This window comes from Leptodactylus fuscus, chromosome 6 (genome assembly GCF_031893055.1).
Source record: "Leptodactylus fuscus isolate aLepFus1 chromosome 6, aLepFus1.hap2, whole genome shotgun sequence".
Classification (NCBI taxonomy): Eukaryota; Metazoa; Chordata; class Amphibia; order Anura; family Leptodactylidae; genus Leptodactylus; species Leptodactylus fuscus.
This window is the reverse complement of record NC_134270.1, coordinates 84,740,964-84,758,471: the sequence shown is the minus strand read 5'-3', so window position 1 is coordinate 84,758,471 and position 17,508 is coordinate 84,740,964. Positions and strand designations below refer to the sequence as shown.

The 17,508-nt window shown below is 39.9% G+C and overlaps 1 protein-coding gene across 1 annotated transcript in view; it reads right to left on the bottom strand.

Annotated features, from left to right (window-relative positions):
* CACNG7 (calcium voltage-gated channel auxiliary subunit gamma 7) overlaps positions 1 to 17,508 on the bottom strand; it is a 163,552-nt gene that overhangs the window by 80,726 nt on the left and 65,318 nt on the right. The window contains exons 2-3 of the mRNA XM_075276806.1: positions 10,590 to 10,825; positions 1,890 to 1,976 (exon numbers count right to left, since the gene is read on the bottom strand). Coding sequence (XP_075132907.1) covers positions 1,890 to 1,976; positions 10,590 to 10,785 — 283 coding nt within the window. The 5' untranslated portion in view covers positions 10,786 to 10,825. The remainder of the gene's footprint in view (positions 1 to 1,889; positions 1,977 to 10,589; positions 10,826 to 17,508) is intronic.

The following is a 17,508-nucleotide window of genomic DNA, read 5'->3' as shown; positions in this document are numbered from 1 at the left end:
GGTAGCAGGGTAGCTGCTACATACCTAATGGCAACTATCCCACTCTGATTTTCAGTAGCGGCATACTGAATGAACCTCCAACGCAAAGTGATCAGGGATGGGGGGGGGTTCTGATTCTCCATTCTACAATAATTATAGAGCAGATCCTCTCCTGATTTGTGACATCGGAACGGAAAGGAACCCAAAAGGCACTGATATGATATGCATCCCAGCGCATATCACAAAAAAAAAAAATCAGTCCCCACTCGGCCTGCGCACTTGTCCTTTAGTTGCCATACTTACATGTTTTATTTCTACTAAAAAGTGAAAAATTGTGCAGCTTTTGTTTCCTTCAGTTCTGGTGAACATATGATATGTCTGCGGTAAGCCTACTGTATCTATGAATTCTGCACATCCTTAGATTTATGTTTTACCCACAATCATGAATTTTTATGTTTACTTTATTTTTTTTTAAACATTGTGAATTGATACAAAAAGTGTCCATGATTGTTGGCAATATGCCAGTGGTCTACATTCAGAAAATATATCAGTATGGGAGGATGCATTATTTTACATTTATTCCATACAGCAAATCATTTTCGTTTGTAGTAGGTAGTGTAGGGGAGGGGGGAAGGTATTATACTTACCTTTCCCATCTTCATAGTAGCACTGGTGCTGCTGTTCGTCCCGGCAGTGGTGGGCGGGGCTTAGCGATTCTCACTTCACTGGCACAGCAGCTGCTGCCTCTTCTGTATGCCGGCTGCTGCCTCTGCCTCTGGGATGAGCTGGGAGAGCTCATCCTACAGCAGCAGGGACAGTGGACACAACAGCAGAGGCAGCAGCCGGATTTCCTGTGCACACCGAGCACATCGCACAGTGTTCAGTTGGCAGCAAAGATTTTTGGGCATGTCTTATTTTCGGGGGGTGCCTTATATTAGGCAATTCAACAGAAACCCCCCAAGGGGTGATGTGGGAGCGCAGGCTGTGTGTGAGAAAGAAGGGGGGGAAGGGGATGCAGGCTGTGGGTGAGCAAGAGTGTGGTGGAATGGGGGGTCCCCCCCTCCACAATACCCTCTTGCTGGCACATAACTTGCACTCCCATTCCCCCCTCTTGTTTATACCCCCATTTCCCCTCTTGCTTATACACACCTGCACCCCACGTCACTCTCTTGTTCACATACAGCCTGTACACCCATACACACTGTATACCCCTCTTGGGGAGGTGGGCCCATGACAAAAGTTCACCACGGGACCCTGCCATTTCTAGCTATGCCACTGCCACCAGACACACTACTAGCTACTGTGATAATATATTGTCAGGGCTAAATATATCTATTAAGATCCAATTTTTTTTTTTATTTTTTTAATTCTCCTGGAGATTTACCTATAGTATAAGAGTAAGTTCTGTTGAATACAGAAACTTTCAGATCCATACCATTTTCCAGTATTATAGTAGAAGTTCTGATCGATATAGGGTTTGAAAAGCATTGATATTAAATGGGTTTTTCAGGAAGTTTCAGAACAAAGGCAGGAGGCTGGAGATGGGGAAACATAAGAAGAGCTGATTACAGCCAAAGAGGCCCAGGACTTGGCCGAGTGCTTCTGTCCCAGTGTTTAAGTTGAGATCCCTACAAATTAAAATTATTGACATGTTATTTTGATATATGAAAAGTTTTTTCAGAGTGCAGATACCCTTTAACATTTCTATGAAGCTTAATAAGGTCAGAGCTGAAGTTAAGCTTTCCACTACTTAGGGCAAAGTTTCATTTCAATGCCCTTACTGTCCTTGATGGCCACCCCTGACAATCAGCACCCAGGGCATATGTCCTGGTTAACACCCGCCACCTCCCCCCACCCCGCCTTCCCAAGCTATGCCCCTGCAATGGTATGTGATTTTTCTTTTAACTTACTTAGTATATTTGCAGTGTTTTCTGTCACAATATCTGTATCTGGTCCATGAAAAAACTCGGAAGCAACACATCGACCCTTTTCTCGACCTGCGGTAAATATAGTTAAATAGCCATTAGTTATATAATTGCTGGAAAATACAACATTACACTGGATTAGTTTTAACAAAACTAGCAAAAAGAACCTTGTTGCCCAGCCATAGAAACAACTGACAGTCCAGATTTCATTTATTCAAAACTCTATTCAGATTTGCATAGAAATTCTGTAGAAATTGTAGTGGTATTTTCAATGGACCCCTAAGAAAACTGAACTATGTTTGGTTTTACAGGCGTTACATCCGGTTCTACTGTTACAAAGTTTTAGTAAATCTCCACCATTATGATCAATAGCAGCTCAACTAGTTCTCTGCTTTTAGCATATAATGTAAGGCTAAGGGACTGTGCACATTAAGAATCACTAGTCACAAATGGTCCCCAAGGACTGATCATGAAGACCACAGCAGGGAAAGAAGGGGTAGTATTTATTGAGTTGGCATAGAAGTGTACCTGCAATGAATAATCTGCTTTGGAAAACCTTTTGGCCTAAAGCCCCACATTGCAAAAACACTGCTTTTTTTGTTGCAGATTTTACAGTGATTTTTTTTTTTTCAGCCAAACCTAGTAATAGCTACAGAAGGAATGGAAAATCTATAGGAAGTTCTTATATTTCTCCTTTCTGCACAATCTATCTCTAACTTTATCTGAAAACAAAACAAAAGAAAAAAAAAAAAGCAGCAAAATCTGCAACAAAAAAAGCCGCTTGAGGCTAAAGCCCTCTGAGGACAGATGGCATCAATGCATTGCGGGTCTTCCTGCAGTACTTTGACAGAAAGGTTGCATAGTTTTTCTCCGCAGACTTTCTGCTTAAATTATACTTATAGGGAAACCACCAGTGTTTCTGTAGGTATAACTGACATGCAGCGTGTCCGCAACGCATATTTTAAAGCAAAATGGGGATAGGCTTTGCTGTGACTGTAAAACGCGACATTTCTGCCACAGGCAACCAGCGGCATTTAAGCCATGTGGGGCCCCGGCCTTAGGATAAGGTCCTACATTGCAGAAGCGAACTTTTTATGTTGCAGATTTACTGCTGTTTTTTTGAGCAAAAGCCAAGAATGGCTACAAAAGGAATGGAAAATATGAAGGAAGTTCTTATACTTCTACCCTCTACTCCTGGGTCTGGCTCATAAAAACAGCAACAAAATCTGCAACAAAAGAAGCTACGTTTTCACAATGTGGACGGAAGGCTAAGGCACTACAAAGCAGGCCGCAACAAAAAAGCGCTGAAAGAAAAATTAAGGCGCAAATGTATTACGGTTTTCCCACATCGCTTTTCACAGAAAGTCCACAGATATTTCCTCTGCAGACTTTCTACTTCAATTTTACCTATAGAGAAACTGCTGGCCTTTCCATGGGTATAACAATAGTTATACAACAACAGTTTTGGAAACCACAGCATTTCTGCTGCGCGTATTTCTCTGCAATGTGTAGAAACAACCAGTATCAAACCTTACAACACCAGTTCCATACAAATCACAACTCCAAACAGCTTTATATTCTGTACCAGTGGAAGAACGGATATGAACAGCTTATAAAGCTAGGAAGTCTATAGTGATATGTTGAGGTCTTTTGAAAGAACTTCAATCATAATGAAGTCATTTGTTTGAGACATCCATAAATTGAAGTGAAGATGTACTCTAGTTACTGCATCGAAGAAAAAAAAAAAATTCCAAGGGATTTGCTTGTGTGACTGTATAATGCTGCACTGTTTACGCCATGTGGTTCCGCAGCCTTACCGTAACATGGCTCCATAGCCTTAGGATAAAGCCCCACACAGCAAATCGCCGCAGAAAAACACTGCAGAAAAGCACATTTCCAGAGCGTTTTTCACAGAAAAAAATTCTGCTTCTATTATACCTATACGCAAAATGCCAGCATTTCCGTATGTATTATTGACACGCTGCAGTTTAAAAGAATGCAAGCGGTTTTGAAGTCACAGCATTCCTGCTGCAGATTTTTTTTCTGCAATGTTTGGATGGGATTAGACAGAATCCCATCCACTTTTTGACTGTGATTTTTGCTTACTTATATAACGCCATGATATTCCACAACACTTTACAGATATAGCCCCAATAGAGGAGGATTGAAGTAAATGTTACAAGACAATAATACTTTGTTCAAACACATTCAGTTATATACAATGGGGCAGATTTATTAAAACATTCTAAAAGCTAAACTGTCTTAGTTGTCCATAAAAACCAATCACAGAACAGCTTTCATTTTGTAAAATAAAAAAAAAATGAAAGCTTTGTTGTAATTGTTTGCTAAGCCAGTTTTGCTTTTAGGCCATTTTAGTAAATCTGCCCAAATATGTTGCTTAGACTATACAATTACAGTAAGAATCCAATAAGGTATTATCTGGATGGAGGATTATCTTTTTAATGGATTATTGAATATTAATCTTTAGCATGATCCTCCTTAAAATAGGGCATGGTAAAATCTTAAAGGGTTTTTTCCATGACGGAAAGTGATGGTAATTCACTAGAATATGGAATGATCTGACTTTCAGGGTCCCCACTTCGATGGCACTGCAATGGCAATTTTTAGTTGTCTCCATTCAATGCTTTCAATGCTTTCAAGTTGATCAAATTTACAAAGATTCTCTCCTACCACTCACTGACATATCCTCACTCCAGGACACAGATGCCGCTGCTGCCTTCTACAATACCACCATCACCACAGCCCTTGATTCTGTGGCCCCCTACACAAACACCAGAGCCCAACCGATCACTAAACAACCCTGGCACACCGACCTGACTAAAAAACTGAGACGCGCCTCGAGGGTTGCAGAACGCCTCTGGAAGAAAAGCCACTCCAAGGAAGACTTCCTCAGTTACAAAGAGGCAGTTCTCACATTCAAGAACGCACTCACCTCCGCAAAGCAGGTCTACTTCACCACACTCATATCTGCACTCTCTCGCTACCCCAAACAGCTATTCTCCAGCTTCAACTCCCTCCTCCGTCCTCCTGCCCCCCCTCCGACATCACTTATCTCAGCTGACGACTTTGCCTTTTACTTCAAAACTAAAATTGACACCATCAGAGACAGTCTCACCCTACTCCCCCGACAACCCCTCCACCCAACTGCTCACTGCTCATCATCCCTGACCTGTTTCCCCACTGTCACTGATGAAAAACTCTCCTCCCTAATCTCCAAATCCCACCTCACCTCCTGCGCGCTTGACCCGATCCAGTCACATCTCATCCCCAAGCTCACTGAAGTCATTACTCCGGCCCTAACTCATCTCTTCAACATATCCCTAGCCAATGGATCCTTCCCCTCTGCCTTCAAGCATTCCACTGTCACTCCTATACTTAAGAAACCGTCCCTCGACCCATCCTCTCCAGCCAACTATCGTCCCATCTCACTGCTCCCGTTCGCCTCAAAACTGCTTGAGCGACACGTCCACTCCAAACTCTCCTCCTATCTCTGTTCCAATCTTCTCTTTGACAGACTTCAGTCAGGCTTCAGACCCCGGCACTCCACTGAAACTGCCCTAACAAATGTCACCAATGACCTTCTAACTGCCAAAGCCAAGCGCCATTACTGTATCCTCCTCCTACTCGACCTCTCCTCTGCCTTTGACACAGTTGACCAGTCTCTCCTGTTAGAAATTCTCTCATCCCTTAGCATCTCAGACCTGGCCCTTTCCTGGATCTCCTCATACCTCACCGACCGCACATTCAGCATCTCCCACTCGCACACTACCTCCTCACCTCGCCCTCTCTCCGTAGGTGTCCCCCAAGGCTCCATCCTAGGACCCCTCCTGTTCTCCATCTACACCCCTGGCCTGAACTAATCTCCCACTACCTGCCCACACATAACCTCAGATTCTCCAACGACCTCCTACTCCACTCTGCTCTCATCCACTCCTCACACAACCGTCTCCAAGATTTCTCCCGTGCATCTCCCATACTCTGGAACTCCTTACCACGACACATAAGCCTGACCCCCACAATCACAGGCTTCAAGAAGGCCCTGAAGACTCACCTATTCAGGAAGGCCTACACCCATCAATAACACTATCACCGCAACGCCATCTGTACTGTCTCCCCCTCTCCTTCTGTCTCTACCCCCTTTCCCCATAGATTGTAAGTCTTCGCGGGCAGGGCCCTCTACCCCATTGTGCCTGTTGGTCACTGTTAGTATTATATCTACCTGTATATTTTGTGTATTTTATGTAAACCCCCAAATGTAAAGCACCGTGGAATTAATGGTGCTATATAAATAAACAATAATAATAAAAAAAAAAAGATGCCAGTACTTATTTCACAGCATTCTGTATTCAACAAACTAAAATCTAAAGTCACATGTATCCGATTTGTAAACTTTGGTAAGGTATATATTACATTGTATATACTGAAAATATTTTCTGGAACAAAAAAAAAGATAAGCCTCCTGGAGTGATGACAACTGCCTAATAAGTGGCCCTTGTGACAATGTTATTAACCATTGTCCATTTCATTAGCTTGCTTGCCATATATCTATTGCATCCACTTCATTATAATATCTTTCAATGTCCTAAATTACTGTAACTGTGCGATGTTGGTACGCATTCCGCATCTAGCTCAAGGTATCTGACTTTAATGAATGGTCATGTATTTATTTCTTCTGTATAGATATGTCATTGAGCTATTTTATGGAAGTAAACATTTAACAACGCACTCTGCATTGTTTCAATGCTCACTTATTTGAAATAAAGTATTAAAAAATTACCAGGTCATCCAGCATTTCTTATCTCCACCATACTACCAATATCATTACAGTCGGTAGAGTCAGTGACTCACAAACAACTATGGCCAAACCTCACAACACAAGGTTCACGCAAATTACAGCTCCAAAAAGGTTTGTACTCCTGGCCAATAGAAATATGGATACGAACAGCTCTATGGAAACGCCTTCAATCACATAGAAAAAAGTCCAGGATATTTGATTTGACACATGTCTGCTGGGTAAGTGGAGTAGCAGAATTTACCTTTACCATGTTCTGCTTTCCATCAATTGTGCATCTAACATTCTATTCCTGTATAAATGTGCTTGCCTTCAGATATTGTGTTATACCAGCCTGATGAAGGGACCTTTTTAGTAGTCCCGAAAGCTTGCAATATGTGTTCATTTTCAGTTAGCCATTTCACATTTATTCATATTGCTCTCTGATGCCACTGGTTTTCCACCACGCCAAGCAACTTAATCCACTCAAGCAAAAAGGCATCATAGGATATTGAATACTCACTTCTAGTGCTAGAAACATATTGGAAACATCATAGACAACGTCTCCATGTTATCACATTACATTGCTTGTTACCACAGTGTCACAAAGTGAGCATTTTTACCCTTTTCTATCATATACAATGTAGTGTAGCTCTCAAAAATAGAAACAGAATAGTAGTCTTGCCAATAGGATACCTTTTAATGTCTAATTGAAATTAAAAAATGTGACACGGCATGCCTTCCAGACTACTGAGGTCTTTTTTATCAGGCATGGTATAACAAAGCATATAAAGCATCTTATAGATTTGTGGGACAATTACATGTTCTACATCCGACGTGGTGTACTTGGTAATGTGAACTAAATGTTTTACACAAGGGACACAGGTCATAAATTGAAAGCATGGATAAGGATTTATTGTAACACTATTAAAGAAAAAAATTAAACCTCCCTGTGGCTAAAAAATGTTGCATTCCTGTCCATAATACCACAAATATGAAGGTATTAATACTAAAAGTCTATTTCAATTCCCAAAAGGTCTGCAAATATAAATTTATGACAGTCTTTCATATACTACACACACAGCACTGAATTTATTTCAGGAATTTATGTCCTGCTACAACTTCGAAGGAATCTATTCTAGAGATAGTGGGGTAATATGAGCCCGTCACCAGTTGTTATACAGATACTATGTACAGAGATGAGCGAGTAGTGAAATATTCGATATTCGTTTCGAGTAGCTCCTCAATATTCGACTATTCGACCGAATATCTAATCCCATTATAGTCTATGGGGAAAAAATGCTCGTTTCAGGGGAACCACAATTCGACTAAGGAGAGTCACCAAGTCCACAATGACACCCCAAGAAATCCACAAAAATATAGAAAAAAGCAGGGCACTCACCCGAGCAACACGTATAAAATCGATAATCCTTTATTGAAATTCTTCTAAAAGACTTTAGTACATCGAGAGAGAGATGGTAACATTGTCAAGCGACGATCATTTCATGCTAAATGCATTTCATCAGACTTGCTAGATACTACGTTCATGCTCTTAATTTATACAGGTGTGCTGACCAATCAGCTTTCTAGTGACCCCTTTATACATATAGAACTAGTAGTTGTGATGTGATGCCCAATCTTCCCAGCAGAGTCATCCCACCCTCCATTGGGAGGCTTTTTTTGAGGCCGATTTTGAGGCGGATTCAGCGTCAATGCAAAAAATCTCTGTATGCACTGACCCTACGATAGTTTTGTCAGAATGGTTTATGTTCCATTGTTACTAGTCCTCAGTCTTATATTAGAATTGTTATCTTTAATTGCAATCCTGCCCAGACAAGATAATGAGAAAAATGAGCTGAGAAAGTGATCTGCAATATTTCACAATTTTATATGGATATCACCATGGAAAATAAAATATTTGGAAACAAATATTCAATATAAAGCTACAATTTTAAATATTATTATAATTTTGTGATAATGTGCATTCATTTTTTTTATTTTTTTATTTCTTATTAGAAGTCACCTCAGAATTCTGTACAAATGCACCAGGGCTGATCAACAAGGGATTAAATTGCACTCTGAGGGCGGGTTCACACCTGCGCCTGGTCTCCGCTTTGTGGGTTTCCACCTTCTGCTGACAGGAGGCGGAAACCCGACATTCAGTGTCTGCTAGTGAGCGCCCGTGAGCGTCTTCTGGCCTCCGCGGCGAAACCGTTTTTTTTTTTTTTAACCAGACACAAAGTCCTGCATGTCCAACTTTGTGTCCAGTTAAAAAAAACGGTTTCTCGCTTACGGGTGGACACTTTGCAAACCCATTCAAATGAATGGGTTTGAAAACCGACTGCCGGTGTCCTTCTCCTGTCCAGTTTCTCAGGCAGAAGATGGAAACCTGAAAGTGGAGACTAGGCGCAGGTGTGAACCCACCCTGACCTGTATACTGTTTGGAATCTTGGTACTTAAAAGGATTCTATCATTAGAATCATATCTTTTTAACCAAATACACGTACAAATAGCCTTAAGAAAGGTAAGAGAAATAGCCTTCTCTTACGTTTATTATTCTGATCCGTGCCGCCGTTCCTGAGGAATTTCTTTGCATATGGAAGAAATCTTTCTTCCATATGCAAATGAGTTTTCTTGCAGCACTGGGGGCATCCCCTGTGCCGCTTGAAAACTCTCCAGCGACGCCTCTGTCTTCTCCACCTCCGCCTTTTCTCTCACGCTCCCATGAAGTCTTCATCCAAAAGCACCAACTGCCCATTTCCGTCAGCCATTTTTCTGTGACCGAATGGGAGACGCCACAGAAAAATGGCTAATGGACATGCACAGTCGGCCATTTTCTTGTGGACGAAAGGGAGAGGCCACAGGAAAATGGCCGATGAACATGCCCAGTTGGTGCTTTTGAATGAAGACACAATGGGAGTATGAGAGAAGAGGCAGAGGCAGAGAAGAAGACAGAGGCATCGCTGGATAGTTTTGAAGCAGCAAAGGGAAAGCCCCCAGTGCTGCGAGAAAACTTATTTGCATATGGAAGAGAGAAGAAATTCCTCAGAAACGGCGGCGCAGTTCAGAATAATAAAGGTAAAAGAAGAATAGCCTTTCTTAGGGCTATTCCTATGTATACTTGGTTAAAAGGGATATTATAATGATAGAATCCCTTTAACATTACCAAAATAAACATCCTTGTACCGTGTTAGCCAGTGGATATGAAATGAAAGACATTTTTTGAGAGAAGTCCTCAGTAGTTGATACCTTTTTTAATGGCTAACTTAAAAAGTTTTTTGATGACATATCGACCTTTCGAGACAATAGAGGTCTCTTCATCAGGATGGTATAACACAATTTCTGAAGGTAGGCATATATATATGGAAGTTTAAACTTATGGTGACCCTTAACACTCTCCAAAGGAGGTTAAATCAGGCCCAGGGTTTTATGGCCTTTTACAACCACTAGACAACATGTCACTGATCAAAGAAGCTACAAACCCAGAGAACTTATATATATGGTTTTTTTTTTTTTTTTACTGTTTATTTACATTATGTTCTGTTCTCCATCTATTTTGCATCTAACACCCGACTCCTCTGTGTATATATATGCCTACCTTCAGAAATTGTGTTATACCATCCTGATGAAGAGACCTCTATAGTCTCGAAAGCTCAATATGTCATCAAAAAACTTTTTAAGTTAGCCATTAAAAAAGGTATCAACTACTGAGGACTTCTCTCAAAAAATTTCTTTCATTTCAAAATAAACATAGAACAGGTTAAACAAACTCAAAAAATGTATAGAATTTATGAAATCAAATAAGGTAGAAATGGTTATTTACATATTACAGCTACTCACATACTTTTATAGTTTTTTAAAAATAGGACATACTGTTATACTTAACACCTTACCAGCTACAAAACACACTCTCCATAAACCAGCATGTAATGCCATCTTGACTTCAGTTGTTTGATTTTGAGGTAGGACAATTCCTTCTTCCATGTACAGCCAGTAGTCAGTGCTAACGGCTATGCCAACCAGAAGGAGACCACATGCTCCAAAGACACTACTAAGTAGGGTCAATGCACGACTGCTGCAATTACTCATCCTAGGTCCTAGGGAGAATCCAGTCAACAGTTGCAGTTATCTGTAGGGAAAATAATAGAGTTAATTAGTATAAATACAATTTCTGATATGGTTTAATGTCACTCAATAGGCATAAAGACTGCAAATCCTAGATTTTAAGAATCTTTAACATGTTAAAAAGGCTAGAAAATAGATACTTTATATAAAAATATTAAGAGCATTGGCTCTGTGCACTAGACCTTTGGTGCTGCACTAATGTCTAGGGCAGGACATCTCAAGACTTTTTAATTGGGGACTTTACCTGTCATTACATGGTGATGATGGAGTCTCACCAAGAATGGTAAAAATCCATACAAAAGTTAATCCCTTTTTGACTAGTCTGCTTTGGACCTAGATTTGGGTTTATTTGTGTTTGAGTGGTTTACCTATTCCATAACTTTTTCAAATAATGTAATTTATGCATTCAATACTACTGTTTTGGTGGAGCATATATCTCACTGAATAGCTTTAACTGTATCTGGGAGTAAATAAAAAAAAAATATTCACGATTGTTATTATGCAATAACTTTTTCAGCATTCACTGTACAAGTATTAACCCTTTTCCACTGTGCTCAACACTATTAAGTTGCACTGATTGTACAGTTAACGCTCAATGTCGTAATAGTAGGGCACTCTCATGCTGCATACACAGGAGCTGTGACTGTGGCATGACTTCTTGGTTGCAGCTGACATGTGTATAAGCTACTTTGGGGGGAAGACCTGCTACTTCAGGAAACAGAAAATTTTTTATTGCTTTTTAAAACAATTGGTAGACTGATAAAAAAAACAGCAATTTTGTCATTTCTTTTTTTCTTTTTTCTTTAGGTTTTTTTTTTTGTGTGTGTTTACCATGTATGATCAATACCATTATAGTTCTATTGCTTGAGTCCCTATAGGCGCAGCAATACCTTTTATGTGCTTTTTTTTTCTTTTTTTGTTATATACTACACTTTCAGAAAAGTTTTTTTTTTTTTTTTTTTATATTCATTTAAAAATTCATTTTTATGCTGCAGTGATATAGGTTGTTTATATTTTATTTGAGCCAGATTAGATAAGTGTGATATTAGAGAAAAAGCTTAGAAAATTACTTTGCTATGTAATCATGGAGAAACATAGTAGACTTTTGAATGGGATACCTCCATTTTCAGTCAGTTTAGGAAAATAAAAAGCTATGATTATTTTTCAGCTTTTTTTCTCACTGTTTTTTCCATTTGGCTTTCCATTTTTCAATGACTCGCTCCTTTCACCCTCAAGTTCTGCCTTCTTTCATCCTAAGTTACAATTCCAGTCTGTGTATAAAATTTTCCCCAAAGGAACTCCATTTCACCATATTTGTTCTTGCTGTTTTCTTGTTTTGTTTTGTTTTTTTTAAATTATTTTCTCATCACCTGATTTTACAGCCAGATATACAAACCAAAAATATAATAAGGTTGCCTGGCTGTAGACAATAGAGTTCTTTATGTGTTTGGGATGAAAACTATCCCATCGGAAGCCAATTGACCTACCTACCTGAGATGGGATAGTTTTCATCCCAAACACATAAAAAACTCAATTGTCTACAGCCAGGCTATCAGATACCATTGCATATGTTCAGACTCTGTGGATAGGGACAAACACCTTGGTGGCCTCAAAAACACATTCTTGAGGCAGGGCTACCATCCAAGAACAGTTGAAAACCAAATTACCAGGGCCACCAGAATACCAAGATTGAAGTTATTAAAATACAATACCAAACAGGAAAACAATCAAGTGCCCCTGGTCATCACGTACAACCCACACCTGGAGGTGCTGAGAGGAATGACACTCAAACTACATCCACTACTGCGAAAAGACGACCGGTTAAAATCCATATTTCCAGACCTCCCTCTCCTGTACTATAGACAGCCACCAAATCTCAGGAATATGGTTATGAACAATTCACTGTGACCTCCTACCACAACAGGAACGTTTCCATGCAGACAGAAAAGGTGCAAAACATGCCTGCACATACTGACCACCGACAAGATAAAGATCCCCAATTCTAACAAGGACTACAAGATCCCAGGTACGTACACCTGCACCACACCTAATGCGGTGCATTTAAAAATTATGCATCAATTGTCCCACTGGAGGCTTGTATGTAGGGGAGACTGGTCAGAAACTTAGAATGCAGATGAACTCACACCACCACATGATTACAGAGCAGAGAATGGACCTCCCTGTGCCAAAACACTTTTGCAATCAAGATCATAATATCATCAATGGCAGGAAGATTTTGGTTTTAAGGGGAAACTTCAAATCCAACAAAGACAGAAAAAATTATGAATACAAGGTGATGATTTTGTTTGACACACTCCAGGGGAGGTTGAATCTGTCACATGGGTTTATGTCCTTCTACAGGAACAAGCCATTACATCACTAATCAAAACAGCCATAAAAGGCCACTTATTGAACTGATAAGGACCTTGCAAACTGATGATTTGTTTACTTGTGTGTACCAATTACCATCTATTCTCTCATTCTATTCTTATGTGTCTCTTTTTGTATAAATATGCATCCCTCAGAAAATGTGTATAACTATGCCTGAGGAAGGGATCTAAGAATAATCTCGAAAGCTTGCAATCTGTCATCATTTTTAGTTAGCCATTAAAAAGGTATCAACTACTGAAGGCTCTCAATATTTTATATTTCATATCCACTGGCTAACACGGTACAAATAAATTGTTTCCTTATATAAATGTTCAAGGTGTTCTGTGTCTTCCTCCTCATGGCGTCAGGCCCTCTTCTGTGATGTCATAAGCCCAGAGTCACATTGAGGCCATGTCACCCTATATCTCTCTGTCTAAATTAATTAAATCTATCTAATTCATCCTTATCTCCTCACTCCCAACTATCTAATTTCTGTATTTTCTGTAAGAATGCAATATCTTCACTTTTGGATAGTTTTTGCTGGCTGAGGTCTATACCTCTTCTCTCTTTCTGCATTCTTATCCACAAAATGCCTTTCTGGGTATCTTCTTATGTAATTCCCATGAAATCTTTCAACCTCTCCAACTGAAGCTCCTCATGATTGGCTGAGTTTTTGTTTGGTTGGAAACCAAAATTTTTGTGAATTTCAGGTCAGATTTGATTTGTTTCAAGAACTTTACCAACGACTGATTAATGAATCATGATTTACAATACAGCTGATTTACAATACAGCTGATTTACAATACAGCTCTCATGACTGTATAAACGCTAGGTGTAAGGCATTAATGGGGAAACCTGAATTTCCCATGGGTAGCTCAAGTGATCTTTCATTGCTTTTTCCATACTTTCATGTGGCAGCCACCATTAAGCCGAGCTGTAAAAACTTTGGATTATTTCAAATATGAAGTTTTGGAAAACTTCAGATTAAATACGGCTCTAAGCATATCAATTTACTCATTTCTGTACATGAAATGTGCTGTATGTGACTTGTATAAAACCAGGTATGGTTAAAAGTTCCTGTGGCTTCCAAATAATTGTTAAGGAGCCATTTCCATTGGTAATCCTAAGGCTGCATTCACACGGAGTAAACGCTGGCGTTTTTTGTGTGTTTTTTGAACATAGCGCCGCGTTTACGCCGCATAGCGTCGCGTTAACGCCGCGTATACGCCGCGTTAACGCCGCGCTATTTAGCGGTGGCGTTGCCCGGCGTTAACGCGGCGTATACGCGGCGTTAACGCGGCGCTACGCGGCGTAAACGCGGCGCTATGTGCAAAAAACACACAAAAAACGCCAGCGTTTACTCCGTGTGAATGCAGCCTAAGGGTGCATTCGCACAGAGTAAAATGGAACGCATTGAAGTCAATGGGAGTCTTTTTTTCAGCGCTGATTCTTTACTCGAGTTATTGTGGCAAAATCAGCGCCACAAGACTCTGTGTGAATGCACCCTTAACATTTCAGTACATTTTCACACTACCAACCCCTTGTGGACTAAGGCTGGTCAGAAACCATATCCAACGAGTCTCCATAGCTGATTGGTCTTCTTGTACTGTATATGGAGCATTAACCTTTCCAATGCCTTGGTCAAATGTGACAATCGCATTGAATTCCCTATAACGTGTGGGTGCTACCATGTCTAACAGGATCACCGTCTTCCGTTACAAGATCCAGGGGTGCTGTCCTGCATCTTATACAACTGGGAAAGTATTGTAGGATGTGATGAAATAGAAAACCTGTAATAAAAGTGAATTGACTTCTCAATATTCTACAGTTTATTATTTTTGCATTTTATTGTAGTAGTGATTAGAATACTAAAAATATAAACTTTCAAATCATCCCTCTTTCCCCAAAGCTAACATAAAAATAAACAAAGCACAAACATAAGCACATTATGTCTGAAACTGCCTGAACTACAAACATAATCATCATAATAATAAAAAATTACCAAATTGCCATTTAACCTCCCAAAAAATTTAATAAAAGACAAACAAAATGTCAGACATACCCCAATATGGTATAATTAAAATGTTTAATTAGCTTGGCAAAAAAAGAGACCTAATATGGTGCAATCATAGTATCACTGTGAAGAACAAACTGTCCCACAAAAAAGAGCCCTCATCCAGCTCTATGAATGGGAAAAAATAATGGCTTTTGGAAAGAAGGGAGCTAAAGATGTGCATCAAAAAATGAAAACTATCAGTGTGATGTAAACCTTTGTAAATAGCACATTAGTGTAAGTTCAGGAAGTAGAGCTTCTTGTTGATTGGTGAAGGGACATTTCAGGAGGTTGGAGAAGGGGAGATGTTATGTGAACAAGTTATATATATTTAGTATGAAGGTCTAACAGTTCTGATAACACACAGCTGTATGGTTTGTCACCATGCTAATGAGGTCATTGATATGCACGGCTTAAAAGAGGAAGTGAGTGAGGATTCTGGAACCAGAGAGAATGATATGTATTGAATAAAAGATGCCATGGCAATGAAAGCATGCATTTAAATCCAATTATTTATCCCATGCAGCATTATTGTTGATCAGAGCAGGCATTTGGAATTGTGGATACAGTAAACACTTTATACACAACAGATTTATTGCATTGCCCTAGCTACATTTTATGGGAAAAATAAAAGCAATGTTAGTAAATGCATAAAAATTTTTTGAAAGAAAATAAATCATAATGGGTTTGTCTTTAAAAATTCTATCACATACGTGAAACCAACAATGCCCGTAGATATATGTGAATATAGTGTTTCATACAATATTAGTTTCTTTAGGTAGGGTTCACACTTCCATTGGATTCCGTTCAGAAGGTGTCCATTAAAAAAAGAAAACAGACACCTATCATAACGGACACAAACGGACAGTAACTGATGTCTGTAAGTGTGGTAATAGTTGGTTTATTAAAGCATAAAAGATAGCGTAAGAGTATTTAAAATGTACAAATATATAAATATCTAGGAGGTGGGGGAGATTTCCATAGCCTAAAGATGAAAGATCTAGCTGCCACTAGAAGGCAGCCAATCAGTGCGCCAATCATTGTTGAATCTCCAGTAATGATCATAGACTGTGGGAAAGATTGCATGGAGAACTGCAGGAACTTTGTGCCAGCGCAATAGGATTTTATAGTTGGTTTCCTGAACCCTACACAAGACAGAACATTTATGGCATGACTGGAAGGCTGTGAGCCAGACATCCAGTGAGAAAGAAGTCCCCAGCTCTTGTTCCCATGCAGAAGTACATAAGGACAGTGGGTCATGTTTAACAACAGAGAGAAAGTTGTAGATAGTAAAGATTTAGTGGTGCAGGGGGATAGCTGGGATGATTTAGGAAGACCTGCACTCGCAGGGGGTTGGACCCGATGGCCCTTGAGGTCCCTTCCAACTCTACCAAAAAGAAAAGAAAAAAAGACAAGATGAGGTGCAAAGGCGTTCAAATGGGTGTAATGGTCTGTGCAAGTCATGTGTCTTCTTGAGGGTGGTGTGAAAGTGCTAGAACTGTAAATATTGGTGGGTGGACTGGGTTCTTTCATCCAAAGGAATTAAGTCAGTGTAGGGAAGGGGAGGGGTCAGGGACAGGACTTGGGAAAACCTAAGAGATGCCAGAGTTGTGGGACAGCAGAGGAAGAAGGGGTGTAGGACAGCAGAAAAGTCTGGATAGCCAGGGATGGTGTCAGAGGTCCAACGTTCGTGAAAAGTTGAACAGTGGTTCACTGTGAGTGACACACACCCAGGACTTGTCGGATAACGAAGAAGAGAGAGGAGGTAGCTCTGCAGACCAATGCCAGAGCCAAAGCAAGAACAAGAGGGAGAGTGAATGCAGAGAACTCTCAAAGGCAACCCAGAGTTTAAAGGGGGTGGCATGGTGCCAATCTAGAATCTGAGCGGTGACAGCAGCCAAATAATAAGCCACTCGATCATTTAGATGGTACATTTGGCTACTCTGGGTGGTTTTCTGGCCCATATGAATGTTTACTAGTGGGAAGAAATTCCATAGTCATTAAAGATATCCTGCATTCGGACATAAATAGCTATAGAATGTAGAGAGGTATCACTTGAGACATATGAAAATACCATTGTTATAAATGACACAAGATAGGTCTGGGATCCTGTTATATATTGCAGTTGGAGCCAAGTATTTTTAAGTTATATCTTTGCTTATATTTGAATGCACTGAATAAGATCATGCATCAACCTGTTGTGCTTACATGTGAATTACAAGATGGTATTCAAATTTTTTTTTTTTTTTTTTTACTCAAAAGAT